Source organism: Notolepis coatsorum (assembly GCF_963971535.1).
Source record: "Notolepis coatsorum genome assembly, chromosome: 2".
NCBI classification, from domain to species: domain Eukaryota; kingdom Metazoa; phylum Chordata; class Actinopteri; order Aulopiformes; family Paralepididae; genus Notolepis; species Notolepis coatsorum.
In genome coordinates this window covers 142,394,690-142,420,899 of record NC_140166.1, presented here as the reverse complement: position 1 = coordinate 142,420,899, position 26,210 = coordinate 142,394,690, and the positions used below count along the sequence as shown (strand labels likewise).

The 26,210-nt window shown below is 41.7% G+C and overlaps 1 protein-coding gene across 1 annotated transcript in view; it reads left to right on the top strand.

Moving 5' to 3' along the window:
* Positions 1-382: 382 nt before the first annotated feature.
* Positions 383-26,210, top strand: part of LOC311223928 (acidic amino acid decarboxylase GADL1-like) — a 64,567-nt gene continuing 38,739 nt past the window's right edge. Inside the window, exons 1-11 of the mRNA XM_084308703.1 lie at positions 383-460; positions 5,718-5,893; positions 6,889-7,015; positions 12,615-12,705; positions 12,836-12,945; positions 14,963-15,078; positions 17,777-17,856; positions 18,752-18,806; positions 18,972-19,088; positions 19,262-19,326; positions 19,870-19,951. Coding sequence (XP_084164829.1) covers positions 430-460; positions 5,718-5,893; positions 6,889-7,015; positions 12,615-12,705; positions 12,836-12,945; positions 14,963-15,078; positions 17,777-17,856; positions 18,752-18,806; positions 18,972-19,088; positions 19,262-19,326; positions 19,870-19,951 — 1,050 coding nt within the window. The 5' untranslated portion in view covers positions 383-429. The remainder of the gene's footprint in view (positions 461-5,717; positions 5,894-6,888; positions 7,016-12,614; positions 12,706-12,835; positions 12,946-14,962; positions 15,079-17,776; positions 17,857-18,751; positions 18,807-18,971; positions 19,089-19,261; positions 19,327-19,869; positions 19,952-26,210) is intronic.

Sequence of the window (26,210 nt, the reverse complement as noted above, 5' to 3'; positions counted from 1 at the left end):
AAGTTTTATTTTTGGTTATTAGAGTATTGAGTAACACAATGTGATAATGTGTATTAATTACAATAAAACTGACAATTCCCTATTTGTATAACCAGCCAGGAGCAGCCTATACTCAGTTTTTGGGGACGACACTGAAGCATGCACACCGTCTCTCCATAGCTAATGAGAGTTGCACCCTCCTTCTTGCATCATACTCTGTAACACCACCTGCCCCCCCCCCCCTCCCTTCCTCAGAGCTGCACCCAGGCTGCACCCTCCTGGTTTGCTGGAACTGGAATCACCGGAGATTGACCACTCCCACCACCGGCGTGTGACGTCACGCCCGTAAAGGAATGAGCGTGTATATAAATGAAGTCCTTCCAGCGACAGGTTGTTACTCATCCTGACACTGACAGACTACCGAGTCGGGACAACACAGACGTTATCATCATGGCACCGACGATGGATAGACTTATGAGCGGTAAATATACTCGTGTTCCTACTCTATTTGGACTTTCTTCAGTCCAGTTTGTGTGATTGATGTGACAACAACGCGGGCATCGTATTATTAGTAATTGACATAATGGGCAGGATTGCTGCTGTGCATGTGTGCTTTCAATCAATCAATCAATCAATCAATCAATCAATCAATCAATCAATCAATCAATCAATCAATTAATTTAATCCATTGACTTTAGAAAATAATTAAATCTCTTGGTGTCACTCGTTTGTCCGAAATGGGCAGGTTGGAAAGTTGCCAGTGAGCCCTGCCTGCAGATCTACTAAATGAAATTGACAAAAGTAGGGCCTATACATACTAATTTGAATAGAGTAGAAATACTCATTATCCAAGGAAAACTGTAACTATAGTAGTGCAAACCTGACCCTGAATAGCTCGACATCTCCAGCTCTGCCCACTGTCTAGTGTTACTCTGTCGAAAGTGCATCATTGGATGGTCGCCAGTTTTCTGTCAAGCCAACTAACAGTGTCATTATTTGCCAGGGAGGCAGACTCGCTGTAGTTAAGCTCCCATTGCAAGTTGTAACTGTGTTGGGGAAACTACTCTTAAAACTGCAGTTTACCAAACTATTACTAGCTATTTCACAATGAAAAGTATACTTCAACTAAATAAAAATATGTAGTTTGTCAAACTAGTAGTTCAACTACATCCAAACTGCATTGCAGAAAATGAACACAATCTGAGCCTATAGTCTAGTCTAGTGTGCAGGGCAGACCCAAGGTTGGGTATTCACATTATTCACATGTGATCTTCAATACCTCTGTCCCTTTTGCAGATGTTGCTTTGTGGGGAAATCAAACTGTTTGTTTTCATACTCGGGAACAACGACCAGGAACCTTTCTTTGTATTTTGAAAATTTTCTTTAGATACCATTGGAATTCAATAGTATTGAATAGAAATTACTTCGAGCTCCAAACCAACGTTGGCTTCATCCAATGACAATTAAACGTAATATGTTTTTAAGTATTAACAATTAAGTCAATTGTAATTTAATAGTTAACTACCAATTAATTAGATAATGTCAATAAACCATTTATTAACGCTTTATAATAACAGTAGTTATACTTAGAGTAGTATTAGCAAGACGGGTCTTCTGGAATTCTGTCAGCTATGAGAATCCTGGCTGCATGATCAGGGGTGCGTTGCTCATGGGACGGGGTTGCACGGCAACCGGCTCTGTGAGCAGAGGCATGCGCGTGCACATAGGAATGCGCTGCACTCGACTGATGCGCCAACTCACTAAGTACCAGTGATGGGAATAACGGCGTTATAAATAACGGCGTTACTAACGGCGTTAGTTTTTTCAGTAACGAGTAATCTAACGGATTACAGTTTTTTCAGTAACGAGTAATCTAAAGGATTACTCTTCCAATCTTAATAACGCTGTTACCGTTACTGCCAAAAAAAATTGCGCGTTACTATGATTGAAGCAGTTTTTTTTAGGGATGCCCCGATCGATCGGCCACCGATCGTTATCGGCCGATAATCAGTATAAATATGCGATCGGGGAATTCCGATAATTAGTCATATTCGCCGATCGCGGAAACTGATCAAGTGGATATCTCACTCGCTTGTCTCAGACGCACAGGACCTGCAAACTGCTCCTCCTCCCTAGCCCCGCCCGTACCTGTGTAGAGTTTGTAAACACAGAGGAGGCGGACCTCCTCTGCTGAGTCTAGATAGTGCATTCGACCTGAGCTAACGTTAGCTACCTAGCTATCGTTACTGTTTAAACAAAATTACCCAGTCAACTATTCACTTTTAGTAGGCATTGTCTAACGGTATTTAGCCGGCTAGCTACTGATAGCTCCGGATATCAACAAATGCCCCAGGAAATCTAGTAGTCCATGTTGATATCTCCGTTAGCTTGCGTTAGCTTGCGTTAGTTCACAGTTCAAAACGAAATGTCCGATTGAACTAAATAGTTGTCTTAACGTCATCTAGCCGGCTAGCAGTAGCTACAGATAGCTCCTGATATCAATGTCTTATAACATTGATTGAATGCGTATTCGAGCTGAGGGCTTGCTGAATGTGAAATGACCAAAGCATAACGTTACCAATAGGGTCCCGCTGCAGCGCCGGAGAATCCTTTTTGGAGCTGGAGGCTACTAGAGTACACACAGACAGTGGAGCTGTTTGCAGATAGCGAGCATTTTGACTTGTTGCGTGGTGGCGATGTCTCGCAGATAATACAAGTACAAGTCTAATTATATAATATATATATTTTATTAAAAAAAAAAATTATATAAAATAATTTTTAATTTCTTTTTAATCAAAAACGATCGGTATCGGATCGGTATCGGCCGATATGGCTCACGACGATCGCTGATCGGTATCGGTGGCAAAAAACGTGATCGGGGCATCCCTAGTTTTTTTCATCAGACAGATTTCTGCGCCAACACACACACACACGCCGCGCATCGCCAACACACACACACACCGCGCATCGCCGACACACACACGCCGCGCATCGCAGAAACACACACACACACACACACACACACACACACGTCGCCAACAAACAACAACAACATTGGACTCACGCTGATCAAATAAAAAAAAGAAACATACTTTTTCGGACTGATCATCTGAGCTCCTCTCCAGTTAAATCCAAATAATCCTCTGCCATTGTTGTAATATGTCATCTGTTCACTAGTATTTAGTCTCGTGCAGTTAAATCCTCTCTAGAAGGGAAAGTGAAACTTACCAAGCCTATAAGTTGTTTTTACTCTGGATGCCTGAACACAGAATGACACCAGAATCACTGACTACCACGGCAAGCCTATATAAAATTATTCTATTTAATAATAATTATTATAATAATGATCATAAATATAATATATTAAAAAAAAGTAATTAAAAAAATTTATTATATTAATAATAATAATTATAAATATTTTTTTTCTGTTGTACCGAACTCGTACCGAACCGTGACCCCAATACCGAGGTACGTACCGAACCGTGGCTTCTGTGTACCGTTACACCCATAATCTATTGTGTTTGTATTTGTATGATCCACTATATAAACATAGTAATTATAATATCTACATATACATGGCATTTGATTGGAGGCTAGTCTCACTTTGTCCCACAGCAACATTAAAATAGTTTAGATTTGTGTATGTTGTTTATGTAAAAAATTTACTTGAAAGTAACGTAATAGTTACTTTCAGAAGTAAAGTACTGTAATTACTGTAAAGTAATTTAGTAACTTTTTGGAAGAAGTAACTAGTAACTGTAACTAGTTACTTTTTAAAAGTAACTTTCCCAACACTGCTATGTACCCACCTGGCTACTTTGCATAACAATAGCGCCGGTCGTCAGGTGTGTTCAAATACGTTCTCAGATACATTCACACAACTTGTGAATGAAATGTGTTACATTCCATTCATAGAGGCAATTAGGCACTTTAGTCTTTAGTCTGTGCTTATGCGAGGGAACATTTATGCGCATGCGCGGGAGCGCGCGTGCACATGGCGTTATTAAAACACTGTGCAACCAGCTTTGAAATCAGCAACGCAACACTGGGCATGATGCCAACATGGCTTCCTGATGGCTGATGTGCTGATCTGTTGATGTGCTGATGTGCTGATGGCTGGTGAATGAATGAATGACCTTTATTTATATAGAACCCTGCACAGCACGAACGCACAGGGTGCTTTACACTACAGCAGCATAACATATAAAATGAAAATCTGAAATAAATGACAACAACAACAACAACAACAGACAGCAGTTAAAAACAGTGAACCAAATAAAATAATATAATAGAAATTATTTAAATAAAATCATCAGTCAATAACAAAAAAAAACTATAGGAACAGTGAGGACAAAGGGTGCCTATATATGACCAAAAGCCTGTCTGAACATGGTGTGTTCAGACAGCTGTTTTTTAAAAGAGTTTTCTGAGGGGGCTGGTGTTCTGTCTGTCTGTCTGTCTGTCTGTCTGTCTGTCTGTCTGTCTGTCTGTCTGTCTGTCTGTCTGTCTGTCTGTCTGTCTGTCTGTCTGTCTGTCTGTCTGTCTGTCTGTCTGTCTGTCTGTCTGTCTGTCTGTCTGCCTGTCTCTCTGTCTGCTTATCTAAAAAGTGTTTGTATAATATGATGCAATACTAGAAATAGTAGCATGAATTATCAGTACATTGACTATACTTAACTAGAAGGATGTGCTCAGTAGAGTGCAGACCTCCACCAAGGCCCGAACAGCCTCCCTATACATTGCTGTCACATGCAACATCATACTGGGAGTCAGTGACCGAATAGACTGAATTAACCCTTTCACTGTGACAATACAGACGGTTAACAGTTTCACTACCACACTACAGAAGGTTAACCCTTTCACTGCCACACTACATACGGTTAACCCTTTCACTACCATACCACAGAAGGTTAACCCTTCACTACCACACTACAGAAGGTTAACCCTTTCACTACCACACTACAGAATGATAACCCTTTCACTACCACACTACAGAAGGATAACCCTTTCACTACCACACTCCAGAAGGTTAACCTTTCACTACCACACTACAGAAGGTTAACCTTTCACTACCACGCTACATAAGGTTAACCTTTCACTACCACACTCCAGAAGGTTAACCTTTCACTACCATACTACAGAAGGTTAACCTTTCATTACCACACTACAGAAGGTTAACCTTTCATTACCACACTACAGAATGTTAACCTTTTCACTACCACACTACAGAAGGTTAACCATTTCACTACCACACTACAGAAGGTTAAACCTTTCACTACCACACTACAGAAGGTTAACCCTTTCACTACCACACTACAGCAGATTAACCTTTCATTACCACACTACAGAAGGTTAACCCTTTCACTACCACACTACAGAATGTTAACCTTTTCACTACCACACTACAGAAGGTTAACCTTTCACTACCTCACTAGAGAAGGTTAACCATTTCACTACCACACTACAGAAGGTTAAACCTTTCACTACCACACTACAGAAGGTTAACCCTTTCACTACCACACTACAGCAGATTAATCTTTCATTACCACACTACAGAAGGTTAACCCTTTCACTACCACACTACAGAAGGTTAACCTTTCACTACCACACTACAGAAGGTTAACCCTTCACTACCACACTACAGAAGGTTAACCTTTCACTACCACACTACAGAAGGTTAACCCTTACTGGGAGTCAGTGACTGAATAACGATGCTTCTGACTGTGACCTGGTCCCTGCAGAGAAGAATCCCGTGGCAGACCCCGGCTTCCAGGCCAAGCGGCCTCTGGTCGTCATCGACGACGTCCCCCTGAACGGCCCCACGCTGGACCTGCGAGAGGCGGAGGGCTTCCTGCGCGACGCCATGCCCATCATCCTCGAGGAGGCCGTGAGGAAGGCCACCGACGTCAGAGAAAAGGTTTTTAAAATGTTTTACTACTATTCACATTTTCTAATTCATCTGAAAACGGGAGGTAAATTAAGAACAAATGATTACTTATAATAATAATAGGACACTTTAACCCTTTCACTGCCGCACTACAGAAGGTTAACCCTTTACTATCACACTACCGACAGTTACCCCGTCGGTAGTGTGATAGTAAAGGGTTAACCTTCTGTAGTGCGGCAGTGAAAGGGTTAACCTTCTGTAGTGTGGCAGTGAAAGGGTTAACCTTCTGTCTATTGTCACAGTGAAAGGGTTAACCTTCTGTGTATTGTCGCAGTGAAAGGGTTAACCTGCTGTCGTGTCGCAGTGAAAGGGTTAACCTTCTGTCGTGCGGCAGTGAAAGGGTTAACCTTCTGTAGTGTGGCAGTGAAAGGGTTAAGAAAATAACTTGTTGTGATTGTTGTATAGTATAGTTGCACAATCGAAGCGGGCATGGCCAACCGCATTTCACTGTATGCCCTGGTATGTATGTGATGAATAAAACTCTTGAAATCTTGAATAATAATAATAATAAAAAATAAAAAAGCATGATTCAATTAATGTATGTATCAACCAACCAGTGAATGAATGTATCAGGGATGTTCGATATTGGCTTTTTTACCGATATCGGATATACCGATATTGTCCAACTCTTAATTTCCGATACCGATATCAACCGATACTGATATATGCGGGGTGTCCCCTCCCCCCCCCCAAAACGGAATAATTTCAGGTAATTAACATTACATATCTCTTGTCGTGGAATTAACACAACATCATGCATACTTTTGACAATAAATAAAATAAGAATTTGTTCTTACTTGCTTGCCTGGGTAAATAAAGGTTAAATAAATGTAAATTATTATTATTATTTTTAAACCGATACCGATAATTTCCGATATTAAATTTGTATGCCAATATCGGCCGATAATATGGGACATCCCTAGTATCAACCAACCAATCGATCCCCGCCCCCTCCTCCTGGCCAGGTGTGTGAGTGGCACTCCCCGGAGGAGCTGAAGGAGCTGCTGGACCTGGAGCTGAGAGACGGAGGAGAGACCCAGGCCAGGGTCCTGCAGCGCTGCAGGGAGGCCATCCAGTACAGCGTGAAGACGGGTAATAATAATTATCTTTATTTATATAGCACATTTCATACATAGAATGCAGCTCAAAGTGCTTAACACATTGACCGCCAGCAGCAGGGGGCGCTGATCCCCCTTCAGCGCCAGGTCTTTATTCAATGGATATAGTTCTAGACTGCGACATTTGCGAGTGCCTAAACTATATCTTATATTATAGCTATGGGTCTAATACACCCGTCCATTGTCAGTGAGTTGCTTCCAGTCAACATGCTGTTGGATTCTTCTGTTATCAGCCAATCTCATCTCATCATCTCCTTCGTGACTCTCTCTGTTCTGCGTTGTGTTTTCTTTCAACCCCTGTTAGTACATCCGTTAGTCATAAGAAACGACACTGCAACGTGATCTCTTTCCTCAGATCCTCATGTTTATTTTCATAAACATAGCCTCGTAATCAGATGTAAACCAGTTCTGTATTGTCCTTGAAAAGTCTTTGGAATAAACTAAATTCATTATTCTAATGATCTCTCCTGTTACCCCGCTCGATGGTCATCGCGGTCTAGCTGTTATCCAAAAGCCTTCCCTGTCGTCGTGGCATTTCAGTCCTCCCCTCCACCCCTCCCCGTGAGTGGAGGGGGGGGGGGGGGGGTCATTTAAAAGTCTCTGATCAAGCTTCTTCTCGTCTGTGCGTCGTATCTGAATCTAACTTACCCCGGAAGGAACTCACACCTCATAATATTCTCGCCATAGCAACGACAGGCCCGCCTCCTCTTCTCGTTGCTATGTAACACGCTGTCTTTGACAACGACTCTCTGACCCAAATCCCTATAGCAACGGCCATGTTGATATTATCCCTCTCAGTGCTTATCTCGATTGATTTTATTACAAGCTGCCAAACGACCTTGGCATGCACACACACCCTGCTTGCTACCGTGGAGACAGACTGCCGGGTACTCGGACAGATCTATAGGTCTGTCGGAGTAGTGGTGCTGTCACCCACCGATACAGTATATACATTATATACACATTGAAAAACATAGACATCATTCAATGCACGAAACAGATTGTTTTTTCATCCGTACATTTCCGCTTTATACCATTTTGAATACGAGTATGGTTTGGGTGATTCTGAGTAATTCCAGGAAAAGACGAGAAAAAGACATTTTTTGTGTAATCCAGTCATCACGTTGTAATTTTTCGGCTGATTATCTAATCATCCTGAAATCAACGCTATATTATCAATATTATATCTCCTCGTGCATACATGAAATGGCCATCGTAACTTGGCAATTAATGTGTTAACAGAGCAAATAGTTTTTTATAAAAAGACAAAAACAATAACAAAGTAAAGAAAAGAGAAGCAGGATTATGTCCCATCATGAATGCATGAAAGGGGCGGTCATTAAACGTGTAAACAGCGAAGAACGTACATGGTTAACCCTTTCACTACCACACTACAGAAGGTTAACCATTTCACTACTACACTACAGACGGTTAACCATGGTTGTAAGGGTTAACCCTTTGTCGTGTGGCAGTGAAAGGGTTAACCTTCTGTATCGTCGCAGTGAAAGGGTTAACCCTTTGGTAGTGTGGTAGTGAAAGGGTTATTGGCTCACAGATAGTGATACTGATGTTACAGTGTCATTTAATACCACATTTGACACCACAGCATTTTTTTTTTAACTCCCGTCATAGTTTTGTGTCACGTTTTCTCTACATGGACCCTCTGACCCCCCCCCCCCCCCCCAGTTGCTCTTCTCTAACCAGACCCAGAATAGCCCCCAGACCACCACACTGCTGGTCTCCCATATCAATTACATCATATATTACAGAATCAAAGAAGGCTGACTAGTAACCTGATGCATGTTTGGTTTTCAGGGCCGGACCTAGCACATTCCATGCCCTAGTAAAACTTCACCCCTGGCGCCCCCCCCCCCCCCCCCCCCCAAATAAATGTTATGTTAGACACTTTTTCTAAATGTCAAAATATTGGTTGCAGATATAGAAGGGGCGCAGCAATGTCTGCCCAGCAAAAAAAAGAAGAAACAATATTAATAATATATATTTTTTTTTGAATTTCTTTAGCTGGATGCAGTTTTTTGGCGCCCCTCTCTGGGTGGCGCTCTCTAGGCAACCGCCTATGTCGCCTATAGGAATCTCCGCCCCTGTTTTATTAATAATGGGGATCAAATTCAGATCCTGTTGGGGCTTAGGACTGTACAGTGACGTAAGGAGGCTGTCGAGCTCACGTTTGTTTTATTGTCACACAGCTGGGCTGGTGGGATTGGTTTCCAGGACAGGTCTAGATGAGCTGAAACAGACCCGCAAACAGATGGGCGCTAATGTGTGAAACCCGTTGCAATGGCCACATAAATTAATGGTAAATGGTCCATTCACTCACACATAGAGGCAACCATGCAAGGTGCCAACCTGCTCATCGGAGCAGTTAGGGGTAACCCTTAGGAATCTAAGCTCAAGAGCTCCTCCTCCTCAGAATTTTCCCTTTTTTTTGTTACATAATATAAAATTACAGATTCATACCTTCAAAATAAGCCATCAATTGTAAAATTTGAGCCGATAGTTTGCCATCAATGTCCTATCAAACATTCTGGTAAAATCCTAACTACATTCCAGCACACGAGTTTGAAAGGATTCAAGTGAATTCAGCTATCTGATGAAAAAACTACACTCCCAGAATTCAATGGGATCAATGTCACTAGACCAATTCACACCTGGAACAAAGGCCCAGTTTCTAGTCTGTCGTTCCTTTGTTATTCCAATGAATAGACCCAGCAGGAGGCCTAGCCCTAGAGTGACACACAAGCTAGATAGCATATTATACCAACACAATACCAACATTTTGACTTTGATACAGATAGGAAAGGTAATGGAATATATTATTAGATGACAGAACATGGAAAATTCTTTATACAATTATTTAATTCATTATAATTTAAACTCTATTGTGTGTGTGTGTGTCTTGCTCTCTCTCCCTCTCCCTACATCTCTCCTGAACCTATTTCATTCAAAAGGAAGATATTGATGGACAGTAGCTATAGTACACAGTAAATCTTGCCAAATGGGAACAAATACACTCGGGAATAGTGTTAATTTGACACTGCAATATTTACTGGTGGTGGGGCTGATCTCTAACAATGACGAGAAAGCCTATCGGGAGGAGGTTGATGTACTGGCACGCCTAGCTAAGGAAGTTCAGAGTATCGGGGAAGATACTCCACTCCTTCTATTCCGGGGCTGTAGAGAGCCTTCTGACTGGAAACATCACTGCCTGGTATGGAAACAGCACGGCCCAGGACAGGAAGGCACTCCAGAGAGTGGTGCGCTCAGCTGAGCGTACTACGTGTATTGCACGCCTACCACCCCTGCAGGCCTACAGCAACACACACTTTGATTTGATGCTATGTATACACACACTAGATAGACAGAGGTTTAGATATTTAGATATATATATAGTCTGATATATAATAGGAGAATAATAGGAGAGAGAGAGAGAGAGAGAGAGAGAGAGAGAGAGAGAGAGAGAGAGAGAGAGAGAGAGAGAATTATATTATTAATTACAGTTTTTCTCAGTCACTTTGGTGCATTTCTCACATCACTATTTACGTTTGCATAACAGTTAGTGCATTTCTCAAAACAATTAGTACAAACTGCAAAACCTAGTTGATAACCTGCAAAACTTGCTCAATATGGATAGTTCCTTCTTCAAAAGCAAGTATTCATGTCAATGAAAGTGTCAGTGTCATCAAAATGAAAAGTCCTGACACCATTGTTTATGAACAAGATAGTCAAATGGCTTTGTCATGTTTTCATTATGACAGATCACTCTGTAAGTGTTTTCCAATGCAAAAAAGTCAGATATTGGTGACACTACCTGAAAATGCTCAAGACAGCACTATACACTATTTGCACAGCCATTTGACATCTACATTTACACATTACTGTACACACTGTACACATTGTAATATTCCCTCCTTGTTGGTCTGGGACATCAATGGTTGCTCTCTGTCCAATGTGATTTCTTCCACGCCGTCTACCTCATTTACTGTACATTGGAGGGGGTTGGGTTAGGACATTTACAGGGGCCAGTTTCGAATTGTTTTGTTTGGCTTTGGCAATGTAAACGTATGTTTCCCATGTCAATAAAGCCCATTTGAATTGAATTGAGAGAGAGAGAGAGAGAGAGAGAGAGAGAGAGAGAGAATGTTTTAGCGCGACGTGGGTATATTATATACACTGGTGGTGAGGTTTGCAAAGCATGTTAGACTACTTTTAACATAGAAGCAGCTCGATATGCGTTGTTACAGAGCTGGTCCACGCTGCTATTATGAAATGACCCAAAAAGTATGTACGCTTTTTTTTTCTTTATCTGAGAGAATGTCCGCGAATGTCACGCAGGAGAAAGTTGGCGTGTGTGTTCGTGACACACACAAACACAACGACTGCAAAAAGTCGAGTCCCGTGGATATTATTGCAAGAGATAATTCATACATATTATGAAAAGCCAATCTGTTGGTTAGAATTTGGATGGGGGGGGGTATGCTCTGATACCTCTCAGTCTCACGCCTCTTCGGGGTCTAACACCTATTCACAGCGCACACGCCGTTCTTGTGTGTGTGTGTGCGCGCGTGCGTGTCTGTGCGTTTCGTGACGCGCTGTAGTTTTCATGGCAAGCGGAGATAATTACAATCATACCATCTAGCAAGAATTAAACGTATTTATAAGTCGTATTACGTTTATCAAGTAAGGAGACATATAGATTACATGTCAAAGCACTCGAAATTGTCGTTTTTCTATTTTTATCGATTTCTGAAAAGATGTACTTTTTGAGCATAAATTCTTTTGTTCTCCGCCGATGGGTGCAAACAAGCCCTTCAACTCGAAATAGTTAAGTGTCTCGCTCAAGGACACTTTGACACGCTGCCCAGGAGGAGCGGGAATCGAACCGGGAACCTCCGGATTACCAGACGACTGCTCTACCTCCCGAGCCACGTCGGAGGAGGAGGAGGCCAAACCCGAGATAAGTCGGGTTAACTCGCCAGCGGTTGGGCGCCAGACCCGAGATTTCTCTGGTTTTGGTTGCTTATTCCTTTATTCAATATTTTTATTCATTATTCATCCAGGGACCTTGGTGTTACCATAAGGAATGAGTCTGAGATCGCCAAAGTGCAATACCGGCCGCATCCAGCTAGACGGCGGTATCGAGCACCCTTTGTAACCTTGTATCTTGGCCTGTGTAACGGCCAAATGTCTCCGGGCTCACTTTTCTTTGTCGGGCGATTGGAGCGGTTCTCCCGGTTCCATTGAAGCGTGTCAAATATCCCCGATCCATATGTTGTGGTGGGTTATGCCGTGGACCAAATGGACATCGGATGTACCAGATGACGATCAAACAATTGGAATATACTCCCGATCACAGGTAAGGACTATCTGACGTCAATTTTAGCTTGATCGTGCAATGCTTTTATACCGATCGGGCTGATAAGCGTTTTTAGTGTTCAATACGAATGCCGTTACTGGCAATCAAATCACTTCCTGCCGCCTCCTCACTTCCTGCTTCCTGCCTCGTTGAATTATGGGAGTAACCGTCTCTTCATCTGTCTGCTGTTTACATGCAGGTCATCCCCGGTTCTTCAACCAGCTGTATGCAGGAATGGACCCCTACTCTCTGGTGGGACGTTTCCTCACCGAGGCCATCAACCCCAGTCTGTGAGTCCTGCGAACACAGAGAGAAAAACACAAAACAAAGATGTATAAACTGACTCAATGACATACATTATAATATATACATTTTATATATAAACATTCGTGTTTAGTTTTCTGTTTTGTTGTCCGTCAGGTACACATACGAGGTGGCTCCAGTCTTCATACTGACTGAGGAGGTCGTTCTGAGGAAGATGATGGAGATCATTGGTTGGAAGCAAGGAGGAGACGGTATCTTCAGCCCAGGTAACACCTACTGTTATTACTGCTGTTATTACTGCTGTTATTACTGCTGTTAATACTGCTGTTATTACTGCTGTTATTACTGCTGTTAATACTGCTGTTATTACTATTGTTATTACTGCTGTTATTACTGCTGTTATTACTGCTGTTATTACTACTGTTATTACTACTGTTATTACTGCTGTTATTACTGCTGTTATTACTACTGTTATTACTACTGTTATTACTGCTGTTATTACTGCTGTTATTACTACTGTTATTACTGCTGTTATTACTGCTGTTATTACTGCTGTTATTACTGCTGTTAATACTGCTGTTATTACTGCTGTTATTACTGCTGTTATTACTGTTGTTATTACTACTGTTATTACTACTGTTATTACTGCTGTTATTACTGCTGTTATTACTACTGTTATTACTGCTGTTATTACTACTGTAAACATACATTACAGCAAGTACCACCTACTGTTATTACTATTGTTATTACTGCTGTTATTACTACGTTATTACTGTTGTTATTACTGTTGTTATTATTACTGTTATTACTACTGTTATTACTACTGTAAACATACATTACAGCAAGTACCACCTACTGTTATTACTATTGTTATTACTATTGTTATTACTGCTGTTATTACTACGTTATTACTGCTGTTATTATTACTGTTATTACTACTGTTATTACTACTGTTATTACTACTGTAAACATACATTACAGCAAGTACCACCTACTGTTATTACTATTGTTATTACTATTGTTATTACTGCTGTTATTACTACTGTTATTACTGCTGTTATTATTACTGTTATTATTACTGTTATTACTACTGTTATTACTACTGTAAACATTATACATTACAGCAAGTACCACCTACTGTTATTACTGCTGTTATTACTACTGTTATTACGGTACTACTGTTACTACGGTACTACCGTTATTACTACTGTAAATATTATACATTACAGCAAGTAACACCTACTGTTATTACTACTGTTATTACGGTACTACTGTTATTACTACTGTAAACATGATACATTACAGCAAGTACCACCTACTGTTATTACTGCTGTTATTATTACTGTTATTACTGCTGTTATTATTACTGTTATTACTACTGTTATTACGGTACTACTGTTATTACTACTGTTATTACTGCTGTTATTACTGCTGTTATTACTACTGTAAACATTATACATTACAGCAAGTACCACCTACTGTTATTACTATTGTTATTATTACTGTTATTACTGCTGTTATTACTGCTGTTATTACTGCTGTAAACATTATACATTACAGCAAGTACCACCTACTGTTATTACTGCTGTTATTACTACTGTTATTATTACTGTTATTACTGCTGTTATTACTGCTGTTATTACTACTGTAAACATTATACATTACAGCAAGTACCACATACTGTTATTACTACTGTTATTACTACTGTTATTACTACTGTAAACATTATACATTACAGCAAGTACCACTACACTGTTATTACTGCTGTTATTACTACTGTAAACATTATGCTTTGCAGCAAGTACCACTACACTGTTATTACTGCTGTAAACATTATGCATTACAGCAAGCGTAACAGTAAGAAGCATTTTGTATAAAAGTATTCTGTACTTCTGTATGACAACTATTAAAGAAACTTGAAACTTGAAGTACCACTACACTGTTATTACTGCTGTAAACATTATGCATTACAGCAAGTACCACTACACTGTTATTACTACAGTACTGTAAACATTATGCATTACAGCAAGTACCACTACACTGTTATTACTACAGTACTGTAAACATTATGCATTACAGCAAGTACCACTACACTGTTATTACTACAGTACTGTAAACATTATGCATTACAGCAAGTACCACTACACTGTTATTACTACAGTACTGTAAACATTATGCATTACAGCAAGTACCACTACACTGTTATTACTACAGTACTGTAAACATTATGCCTGGCAGCATTAATACAGTAAAATAAACGAGCCCGGTGCCGTCTCCCCCCAGGCGGCTCGGTGTCCAACATGTATGCTGTGAACGTGGCCCGCTACCAGCACTGTCCCGACGTCAAGGAGCTGGGTCTCTCTGCCGTCCCCCGCATGGTGCTGTTCACCTCCCGAGAGGTAGGGGCACAAAGGAACACAGTTATTATAGTCATGTTGTTGTCTTTAGTTATTATTAGGGATGTCCGATATTATCGGCCGATATCGGCATTAAAATGTGATATCGGAAAATATCTGTATTGGTTTTTTTTCTTTTTTCTTTTTCTTTTTTTTACATTTCTTTTTTTTGTGAACAAATTCTTTTTTTATTTTCAATTTCTTTTTGACATGACATAAAACTAGACATAAACATTAAAAGTAAAAATCCACAATAAATCATAGGACTATGATAGTCCAGTATTTAAATCAAAATAAATGTAGATTAAAGGATATATACATAATAATTACGATACATGACATAAAACTAGACACACAAACATTAAAAGTAAAAATCCACAATAAATCATAGGACTATGATAGTCCAGTATTTAAATCAAAATAAATGTAGATTAAAGGATATATACATAATAATTACGATACACTACAATACATACAAATGCTCTTGCTAGCTCTTCTGCACCCCTCCTTTCTCCTTCCCCCCCCCCCCCCCCCTCAGGACCCCCCTTGGACAATAACCACCATTTTTTTTTTTTTTTTACATTTCTATAACCTTTATTTACCCAGGCAAGCAAGTAAGAACAAATTCTGATTTTATTTATTGTCAAAAGTATGCATAATGTTGTGTTAATTCCACAACAAGAGATATGTAAGGGATAATGTATGCCTACGAGGTCATTGTCGCAAAATAATTGACCGACACGGAGTTTAAAATACAGAGGCGCCGCGCCGAGGTGTTTTAAACGTAGTGAAGGTCAATTATTTTGCGACAATGACCGAGTAGGCTATACATTATCCCGCTTATTACATGGCTAACTTACTAACAATATACCTAATTCATTTGACAAATCGCAGTTGTTCTGTGGCTCTGTCAGCCCAAATAAAGTGATTATTATTATCGCGGGCAGCCTCTGGCTCCGCTGTCAGTGCAGCGCTATACATTATCCCGCTTATTACATGGCTAACTTACTAACAATATACCTAATTCATTTGACAAATCGCAGTTGTTCTGTGGCTCTGTCAGCCCAAATAAAGTGATTATTATTATCGCGGGCAGCCTCTGTGTTCTGGCTCCGCTGTGTTCTGGGTCCGCTCGTCGCTCCGCCCCCTGTCATCGCCGGCACGGCAGTGTCTAATTGCACTGAAACAGTGTGTCAGTGGGCTTGATTGCGAACAGCTGCGCTCTGCGGTCATTATTGAAAAATCTGCGGTCATTATTGAAAAATAATGACCGCAGTCGGGGGGCTATTGACCAATCACAAGCAAGCATTTCGGCGAATGTGAAAACGCCATGTAATAAGTAATGTTAATTACCTGAAGTTATTCCATTTTGGGGGGAGGGGGGGGGGGGGGGGGGGGGGGAACCCTGCATATATATATCGGTATCGGTTGATATCGGTTGATATCGGTATCGGAAATTAAGAGTTGGACAATATCGGTATATTATTGGTATCGGTAAAAAAGCCAATATCGAGCATCGTTATTATAGTTATTATTGTCTTTAGTTATTATAGTCATGTTGTTGTCTTTAGTTATTATAGTCATGTTATCGCTTTAGCTATTATAGTCATGTTTAATGTCTTTAGTTATTATAGTCATGTTTAATGTCTTTAGTTATTATAGTCATGTTTAATGTCTTTAGTTATTATAGTCATGTTATCGCTTTAGTTGTTATTGTCTTTAGTTATTATAATTGTTATTGTCTTTAGTTATTATAGTCATGTTATCGCTTTAGCTATTATAGTCATGTTTAATGTCTTTAGTTATTATAGTCATGTTGTTGTCTTTAGTTATTATAGTCATGTTATTGTCTTTAGTTATTATAGTCATGTTATTGTCTTTAGTTATTATAGTCATGTTATCGCTTTAGTTATTATAGTCATGTTATTGTCTTTAGTTATTATAGTCATGTTGTTGTCTTTAGTTATTATAGTCATGTTATTGTCTTTAGTTATTATAGTCATGTTATCGCTTTAGTTATTATAGTCATGTTATTGTCTTTAGTTATTATAGTCATGTTATCGCTTTAGTTATTATAGTCATGTTGTTGTCTTTAGTTATTATAGTCATGTTATTGTCTTTAGTTATTATAGTCATGTTATTGTCTTTAGTTATTATAGTCATGTTATTGTCTTTAGTTATTATAGTCATGTTATCGCTTTAGTTATTATAGTCATGTTATTGTCTTTAGTTATTATAGTCATGTTATCGCTTTAGTTATTATAGTCATGTTATTGTCTTTAGTTATTATAGTCATGTTATCGCTTTAGTTATTATAGTCATGTTGTTGTCTTTAGTTATTATAGTCATGTTATTGTCTTTAGTTATTATAGTCATGTTATTGTCTTTAGTTATTATAGTCATGTTATCGCTTTAGTTATTATAGTCATGTTGTTGTCTTTAGTTATTATAGTCATGTTATAGTCTTTAGTTATTATAGTCATGTTATCGCTTTAGTTAGTCATGTTGTTGTCTTTAGTTATTATAGTCATGTTATCGCTTTAGTTATTATAGTCATGTTGTTGTCTTTAGTTATTATAGTCATGTTATTGTCTTTAGTTATTATAGTCATGTTATTGTCTTTAGTTCTCGGGGTTCTGTTCTTGCTGACCAGTGGGACGTTACATGTCTGTATTCTTATTATTGTTCTTCTCTTCCTCAGTGCCATTACTCTATTGCCAAAGCAGCTGCTTTCCTGGGAATCGGCACTAAAAATGTGTACGTGGTTCCGTCTGACAAGAGGTATGTATGCTGGTTGTCATATCTGACTACATCCCACGCATGGCCTCCTATACTCCAGCTCACATCACGTCTGTGTCGAGTGTCCACAGAGAGGACGATACGGCTATAGTTCAGTTTTCCCTGAAATAACCAGGGGTGTTAAAAGTACCCAGAAATGATACTTAAGTGAAAGTATGGATACCGTCTCAAAATCGTGCTCTAGTAAAAGTCAGAGTATCTGGCTAAAACCACACTTGAGTAAAAGTTAAAAATGTTTCTACTTTTAAATGTACCTAACTAAAGAGAAAAAGTTAAAACTTTTTTTCTGACGGTCTATTCTTCTGATAGCAGGTGTTTAACACTTTCACTGCCCAAGCTTAATTCCCTTTTACCTCCTTGAATGCCCAGCACCACTTCAATGTTAACGTTAATATCGCCTAATCTATGTTTTAAATTATGGCTATGTGTCTAATCTGCCCGTCGCTTATCAAAGACTCATTTTCCAGTCAACATTGTTGTAGCAGATTGTTTTTTTATCGCTTCATTTCCGTTTTCTAGCATTTTGAAAAGCACTCGTTTTCATGGAAAAATGAAGACATTCCATGATAATCGCCCTTTACTGGAACACTCTAGAACGTTGTCATTCCTCGGCCCATTCACGAATCGTTTTCAAATAAACGCTAGATCACCGATAGTACATGTGTACGCAAAAAAACTGAATAATAAGTGCCATTACTGATGTCAAACAAAACGATACAAGGTACTCCTCTGGTTTGTGGAAACATTGGAATCGATGCCTTTAGGTATTTTAATCTACGTTGTTTTTTGTATTGTTTTTTACACCTCTGGAAATAACTCCTTCTTTCGTTCGTTCGTTCGTTCCCTCTTCCGTTCATGACTCTGCTTCGTGTCTCAGGGGGAAGATGATCCCAGAGGAGCTGGAGAAGTTAATAAAGAAAGCCAAGGAGGAGGTGAGGATGAGAGTCGGTTTCAGTTTCAATATTTTTTTGCCTTCGACTAAGAGGTTGGCAGTCGACGACGGCTCCTTTCGATCGATTAGTCGACTATTGGACTAGTCGAGGTCAGCCCTAGAGGACTGACGACATCTATTAAAACCACACAGCGTCTGTTCTCAGGGTGCGGTGCCCTTCATGGTAAATGCCACGGCCGGCACCACGGTGCTCGGAGCGTTCGACCCCATCGAGGAGATCGCGGACGTCTGCGAGAGACACGGCCTGTGGCTGCACGTGGACGTGAGTAGAGAGCTGCATTCGCACGTGTAACTCTGATAACTTCGTCGGTTCGATCAATCAATCGACCGATCATTCTTTTGTTGACTCATTCATTCATTAATGCAAAGTTTTCCTTGATAATACTTTCAACTCTCTGTCTTACTTACGCGGGTGCGTTTGTTCTGTTCCCTCAGGCGTGCTGGGGGGGAGGGGCTCTCATGTCTCAGAAACACAAGCACCTGCTGAAGGGTGTCCACAGGTGGGTGGAACACGTTCTGCGCCTGCATTTTATCAAAACATCTCAAGGGTCGATCCAACCGCCCCCCAAAAAACACTCCATGCGCATCGAGGTCCTACTTGTTGTTTTAGATAGATAGATAGATAGATAGATAGATAGATAGATAGATAGATAGATAGATAGATAGATAGATAGATAGATAGATAGATAGATAGATAGATAGATAGATAGATAGATAGATAGATAGATAGATAGATAGATAGATAGATAGATAGATAGATAGATAGATAGATAGATAGATAGATAGATAGATAGATAGATAGATAGATAGATAGATAGATAGATAGATAGATAGATAGATAGATAGATAGAAAACGTTATTGCCATTTCAACACATGGTTGATTGGGATTTGTGAAAGGGTTATTAACCTTCTGTATTGTCGCAGTGGAAGGGTCAACCCTTTGGTAGTGTGGTAGTGAAAGGGTTAAAGACAGGAGCGGTGGAAGTGATAATGTTGTCTGCTTGTTCCACCCGTGACCCCTCTCCACTGTGTGTCTGATTAGGGCCAACTCTGTGGCGTGGAACCCTCACAAGATGCTGATGGCAGGTCTCCAGTGCTGCGCCTTCATGGTCCGGGGCAAAACGGTAAGAGAATCCAACGCATCGGTGTGCCTCACTAGGGTTGGGCACCGTTCACATTAGAACCGATACCGGTACCTTTTTCGGTACTTTAATCTAAAAAAAAATGCAATCTACCTACCTCAGTTGTAAAAAAAATAAAAATTTGTCCAAACTTAAAATGATTTATTATCATTAGCATTTATTTAGAACAATTTGTTAATATATATAATATTGCAGTGAGCGTTGTCTGCATCTAGCTTTGTAAAGTGTAACCACACTTGCGACCGTTTTCGGCTTGCCATTGTCCCGACTGCTTTGTTGTTGTTGAATCAAGTAAAATCCTAGGTAAGCGTGTATTGTGTGCGTGAACGTGCGGCACACTTCATAGGTTTCGTTTCATGGTAAACCTAACGTTGACGTCATCCTTTTTATCTTTTTTTTATGTGGCACCGGTGGATCTCACGTGAAACAGTACTTGGTAGTACCGATGTGATTCGGTCGATACCCTTAAAAATACCGGATTCTGTACCCATCCCTATGGCTCACTTAATAATAATAACTTTATTTGTATAGCGCCTTTCATACAGGGGATTGCAGTTCAAAGTGCTTTACATCAGTAGAAATAAGACATAGAATCAGTGTAAAACAAGCAGCAAGAGCAAAGCATAAAGTGGGATAAAATAATGCAGATGTATTAATCAAAATCATATCAGAACTGCACGTTCCAATAGGCTTCTTGAATTTCTGTAATCTGTTACAAAACATGATAAAGGTAAAGTATGCACCCAGCGGATAGTGGGGCGTAGACATAAAAGTTAAAATAAGTAAAATAATAGCAAGGGAAAAATGTGCACATAAAGTGCAGACATATAAAATCACAGTTTTTCACATTAGGTTCTAACATCCCAATGGGCCACTTTGTTTATGGTTTGATTCAGTTTTAGTAGAATAGAATAGACATGAAATGAGCACATAAAGTACAGACATATAAAATCACAGTTTTTTTTTGCAGTGCAATAAAATAGTTCTGGATTACTGTTTAACAGTTCAAAGTCGTCTTTACCTTCTGTTTGGTATCCACAGTTTAAAACCTGACAGTCTTCCCTCCTGTTTGATAGAATAGAATAGAAAACTTTATTGCCATTTCAACACATGGTTGATTGGGATTTGTCTTGGTGCCAGCACAGATACAGTACATACAGTATAAAAACATACAATATAAAAACACAAGAATACATGCAATACAATCCCCACAATAAAAGTTTTACACAAACAATAAAAAATAAATAAATGCTACAGTACCTAAAATAAATAGCTCAGTGTTCCAGTTTAAAGTGCATATTGCCTTAGAGTGCCTGTCGGCTGGTGCTAGCCCTAGTGGTACAAAGTGCCTGTGCATTTGGACTTGAGTTCAGGTGACGGACAGCCTCGGGATATGTACTGTTTTTAAAATGGGATGTCCTGCACCTGAGACTTTGGAGTCTTCTGCCAGAGGGAAGGGGGTTAAAAAGGTAGAGAGCAGGGTGAGAGGGGTCACTGATCACCTTCTCCCCTTTCCGCCTGATTTGTGTGGCATAAATGAAGGCCACAGAAGCGAGATACCCACTTTGACCCTTCGAACCTCCCACTCAGGGCAGTTCTAGGCCTGGGTCCTACACAGTTTGGGTCGACTTGGGTTGAGCGATTGGAATTCTGAGCGTGCCACAGACACTGCCAGGGTTATGGGTCAGATTCCTATGGACGGGGCTTCCCATCCTGAGAATGATATGCAGACATTCCGTTGTAAAGTGCTTTCTGCTCTATTCCAGGACGCGTGAATATTTTAGGCAACCAACTTGTGTTCAGCGTTTCTCTGATTGGCCACTACGCCCATGTGACCGCGGCAGCGTGAGAGAGCTGCAGTGCGGAAATAGACTGCATTCTATTGCTGTTCTCTGCGACAAACTCTAACCTTAACCAACTCCGAAACAGCGCCTAAACTTAACCCTTCTAACCTTAACCAACTCCGAAACAATGCCTAACCTTAACCCTAACCTTAACCAACTCCGAAACAATGCCTAAATTTAACCATAACCTTAACCAACTCCGAAAGAATATTGCCATGCTCTAAGACAAACTCTAACCTTAACCAACTCCGAAACAGCGCCTAAACTTAACCCTTCTAACCTTAACCAACTCCGAAACAATGCCTAACCTTAACCCTAACCTTAACCAACTCCGAAACAATGCCTAAACTTAACATACCTAAACTTAACCGGCGAAAGAATGCACGTTAAAAAAAAAAGAAAAAAAATTGAAGGGAATTGAACTTGTCACCAACAGGATCCATAGCAGGATCCATAGCAAGGCGGCGAACCAGTTGAGCTAGTCATCGATGTTAAAAGAGGGGGAATTACCGCTGCATAATGCTGCCACGGCAGAGCTCCGCGGCGGGGCGTGGCTAGACGCAAGTTGGTTGCCTTTCAAATTCAAGCTTCCAGGACAGAAAAAGTGCTGTAGGACTGTAGTCATTCATTCATTCATTCATTCATTCATTCATTCATTCATTCATTCATTCATGTGTCTCATTCAAATACAGTACAGATCCAAAGGTCAGAATCCAAAGTGGCGAAGCTCTAATATAGTACAGTATTTAAGTGATACTGGCCAGAAAGACCTTTTACGAGTGCCAGAGATGACTACTCATCTTGGCTTGGTGTGTAGAGTAATTGTGCAGCTGTTCACCACCATTCATATCAGTAACATGAATCTCCAATGTGACTATGCACTTTGCCATTCAGACGCGACTCTTGACTTCACGCCAAAGTAAGTAATAGTAATCGGCTGTGGTGAAAAGGTCCTTCTAGCCAGCAGCACTTCAATATTGTACTGTACTAGAACTACACTTTGCAATGGTTCCTGCATTCATTCATGGATCTCGTTCAAATACAGACAGAAAGGCCAGATGAATTCTTTCAGGGTACAGCCAGTGGCAAAGCCGAGCTCTAGTACAGTACAATATTGAAACGTCTACCTATTCCTCCCGTCCCTTAACCCTTTCACTACCACACCACAGAAGGTGGTTAACCCTTTCACTACCACACTACAGACGGTTAACCTTCTGTAACCATCGGTTAAGTGTGGTAGTGAAAGGGTCAACCTTCTGTAGTGTGGTAGTGAAAGGTTAACCTTCTGTCGTGTGGCAGTGAAAGGGTTAACCTTATGTAGTGTGGTAGTGAAAGGGTTAACCGTCTGTAGTGTGGTAGTGAAAGGTTAACCTTCTGTAGTGTGGTAGTGAAAGGGTTAACCCTTTGTCATGTGGCAGTGAAAGTGTTAACCTTCTGTATTGTCGGAGCGAAAGGGTTAACCCTTTGGTAGTGTGGTAGTGAAAGGGTTAACCTTCTGTAGTGTGGTAGTGAAAGGGTTAACCGTCTGTAGTGTGGTAGTGAAAGGTTAACCTTCTGTAGTGTGGTAGTGAAAGGTTATATTTCGTATAGCATCGCGTCCCGCTCTGAGCCTTACGAGATACTCTATATCTCCTGTGATACCTAATGTATCTCCCACGAACAAAAAACACATGCACCCCACCTGTATGGGGCCCCGCCCCTTATGGTGGTACCACCCATATAACCATGACTCTGGTCATGAAACACCCTTCCTCTATTTTCGTCCCAGCGTACTGGATGCTTGCACCATACGAGCTAGCGGAATGAAAAGATTAAGGAAGATTAATAATGTTGGAAGCTTACCGGAGGTTGCTGGCCCCTGGCATCTTCGACGCATGTTTTCGGCGACACGACGGGCCTGTGATGTTCCTCGTTGATGACTGCACATCGAGGTTCAGCTGTACAAGGCTGGCTGTCGGGCCAGCTTGTACTCAGGTAGGCCCTGTGTCTTCAGGCATGGGTATTAGTGTTAGTAATGCTGGTTTGTGTTGTTAACACAACCTTGTTGTGTGTTGGCGCCAGGGGCAGGATGGTTTGGTGAACGTTCTCTGCAGGGAACGGTTTCCAAGCTGTCTTGGGCGTGCTGCTAAAACATCTAAAGCTATGCTAACATGCTATCGCTACTGCCGCATGCTATCACTACTGCTAATTGCTATGCTGTTTTAATGTCTCCGCCGTGAGATGTTGTCACTCTCCCGCCTCTTGCCCGGTTCATCAATGAAGGTCAGTCGGTAGCTGTTGTGGGGTTTTGAGTTCTATTTACCTTTTTCGGGTAAATGGGTTGACAACGGGGTAGGTCGTGGCTAGGTTCTAGCCAGGTATTACCTTGTGTTCCGGCGGGGTTTGTTGAACGGTGTTCCCATCTGGGTTGGCGTCGGGTAGTGGGGCTATGGGTCCAGCCGACATGGTAAACATGTTGCGTGTCTGTGCACAGGCAATTGTTGTCTTGGGTTCCACATTGCCTGGCGTTAGGCTGCAGTAGTGTAAGGGCAGGGCCGCTTGGGAGAAATGTGAGGCCCTGTGCGTTTTTAGACGCGAGGCCCCCCATCTCCTGGGGCGGCCCTGTGTAGGGGGCTATTGTTTCATTTTGTCACTCTGCTATGAGAAGGTCTGTCTTGCTACAAGCTTTCTCTCCTCTCAAACCATTCATACTGACGGTCAATCGGTATACTGGGGGAGTAGTGCGGGGGGGGGGCTTTGTTTACCTTTTTTGGTAAATGGGCTAAACTAGGGCTGGTGTTCTGTTGTGAATATTTTGAATGAAGACGGGTCTGGTCCGTCTCCCCTTAAACTTTGTGTGTATGGGTTTGCTCATTCTACAGTTTTTGTGGTTTAGCTCTTTTATTCATTTAACCTTTTCATGGTCCACACCACAGTGGAGGGTGCTGTTTGCAATCACCACTGGTGCTCCATGTTAACGTCAGTCCTTTGTTTTTGATATATTGAAACAATGCCCCGCCCGGCCGACACCATGGGTCGGCCTGGCGAGTGGCTGGTGGGCTGTTAAGGCTTGTACCGCCACGGTATGGAATTGGCAACGATTAGAACTGTGTTCGAATTGGTGTTTTTTCTATTACAGAAATGGTGTCTGGTGGAGGGGCCTTGAGGGCCGGCCGACGTCGACACATCGCGCACGGTGTTGGTAAACCACTCCGTCGAGGATGTTGACGTTATTAGCTTTGACCCAGCCGCAAGCTATAACCGCTCAGGGTTCCCCTCTCCGCAGGGGATTTTGGTCTTCTGCTGGAGCGCGGGCGGTATTGTCCTAGGCCCTACACCGCCTCACACCGCGCAGCCAGAAGAAGAGAGAGCACGGCCTCGTCAGCGGCGATGACGGGGCCCTCGACAGGCGGCCATGTTTCCCCCGCCAGTGGTGCCCTGGTTGGAGAATCGACAGGGTATCGCGAGGCCGACAGTCTTGGCGGCCGAGGGATCGGCCATTTTGGGTGATTTCGGTGTTGGTAAACCACTCCGTCGTCATTTTGCCGCGAGCAGCCCGCTCCCCGTTCAATCCTCTCTGGTATCCCCAGAAGCGGGGCTCTGAGCGTTCTCCTTTGGCTGCGGGCCGCGAACCTTCATTGAAGCGTATGCGGCCCCATTCTTCGCTTCTCATGGAGACAGGGGCTGACACCCAGTTGATGGCTGAGCCTGGGTCTGTCCGTGAGAATGTTGTGCTGTCAAGCGGCTCCCACACCTTGAACTGTGTTGGTTGAGCCTGGTGTTACGTCTGTCAACTTAAGTGTTGTCAGCAGGGGGGCTCGAAACCTTTTGAGGCACACAGTGCGGGCTTCCCCGGCCTCGCCTTCGCCAGGCCAGGTATCATGTTGGTGCTCCCACTCCTGGAATATTGGCAAGTGGTCGCAGCTCACATGGTTTGGGGTGGTAGTGATATCACTGCAGGGCTACGGTGTGTAGGAACCCATGGGGGCCTTACACCTTGCATGTCCGGCTGCAGAACAACTCCTTCAGCATGTTCTGGAGGGGTGTTCAGTGGGGGGGCTTTTTTGATCGGAAGCCCCCCGTATCAGACAGGCCCTTTTCTGTCGGGGTTCCCCCTTGGGTGCGATTGCCTCGTGGGTGGTGTCAGGGTCAGGTGTTCCGACACGGAACGCGCTCCTCGCACGATTCCAGGGTTGTCTTCGCACAGCGGGGGGGACCGGGCCAACTATCTACAGTTCCTGGCAGACCTGCGCCACGTGACGGCGGGTGCGTTGGGAGTGTCGTCACATATGACTACGGCAGTACCATATGTCGAGGTAGATGGAGAGAATGGTGAGGCGGGGACTTGTGTTTACACAACCCCACCCGTTTTCAGGTTTGGTACAGACCCTGTTGTCGGGGTCTCCAGCAGGGACAGC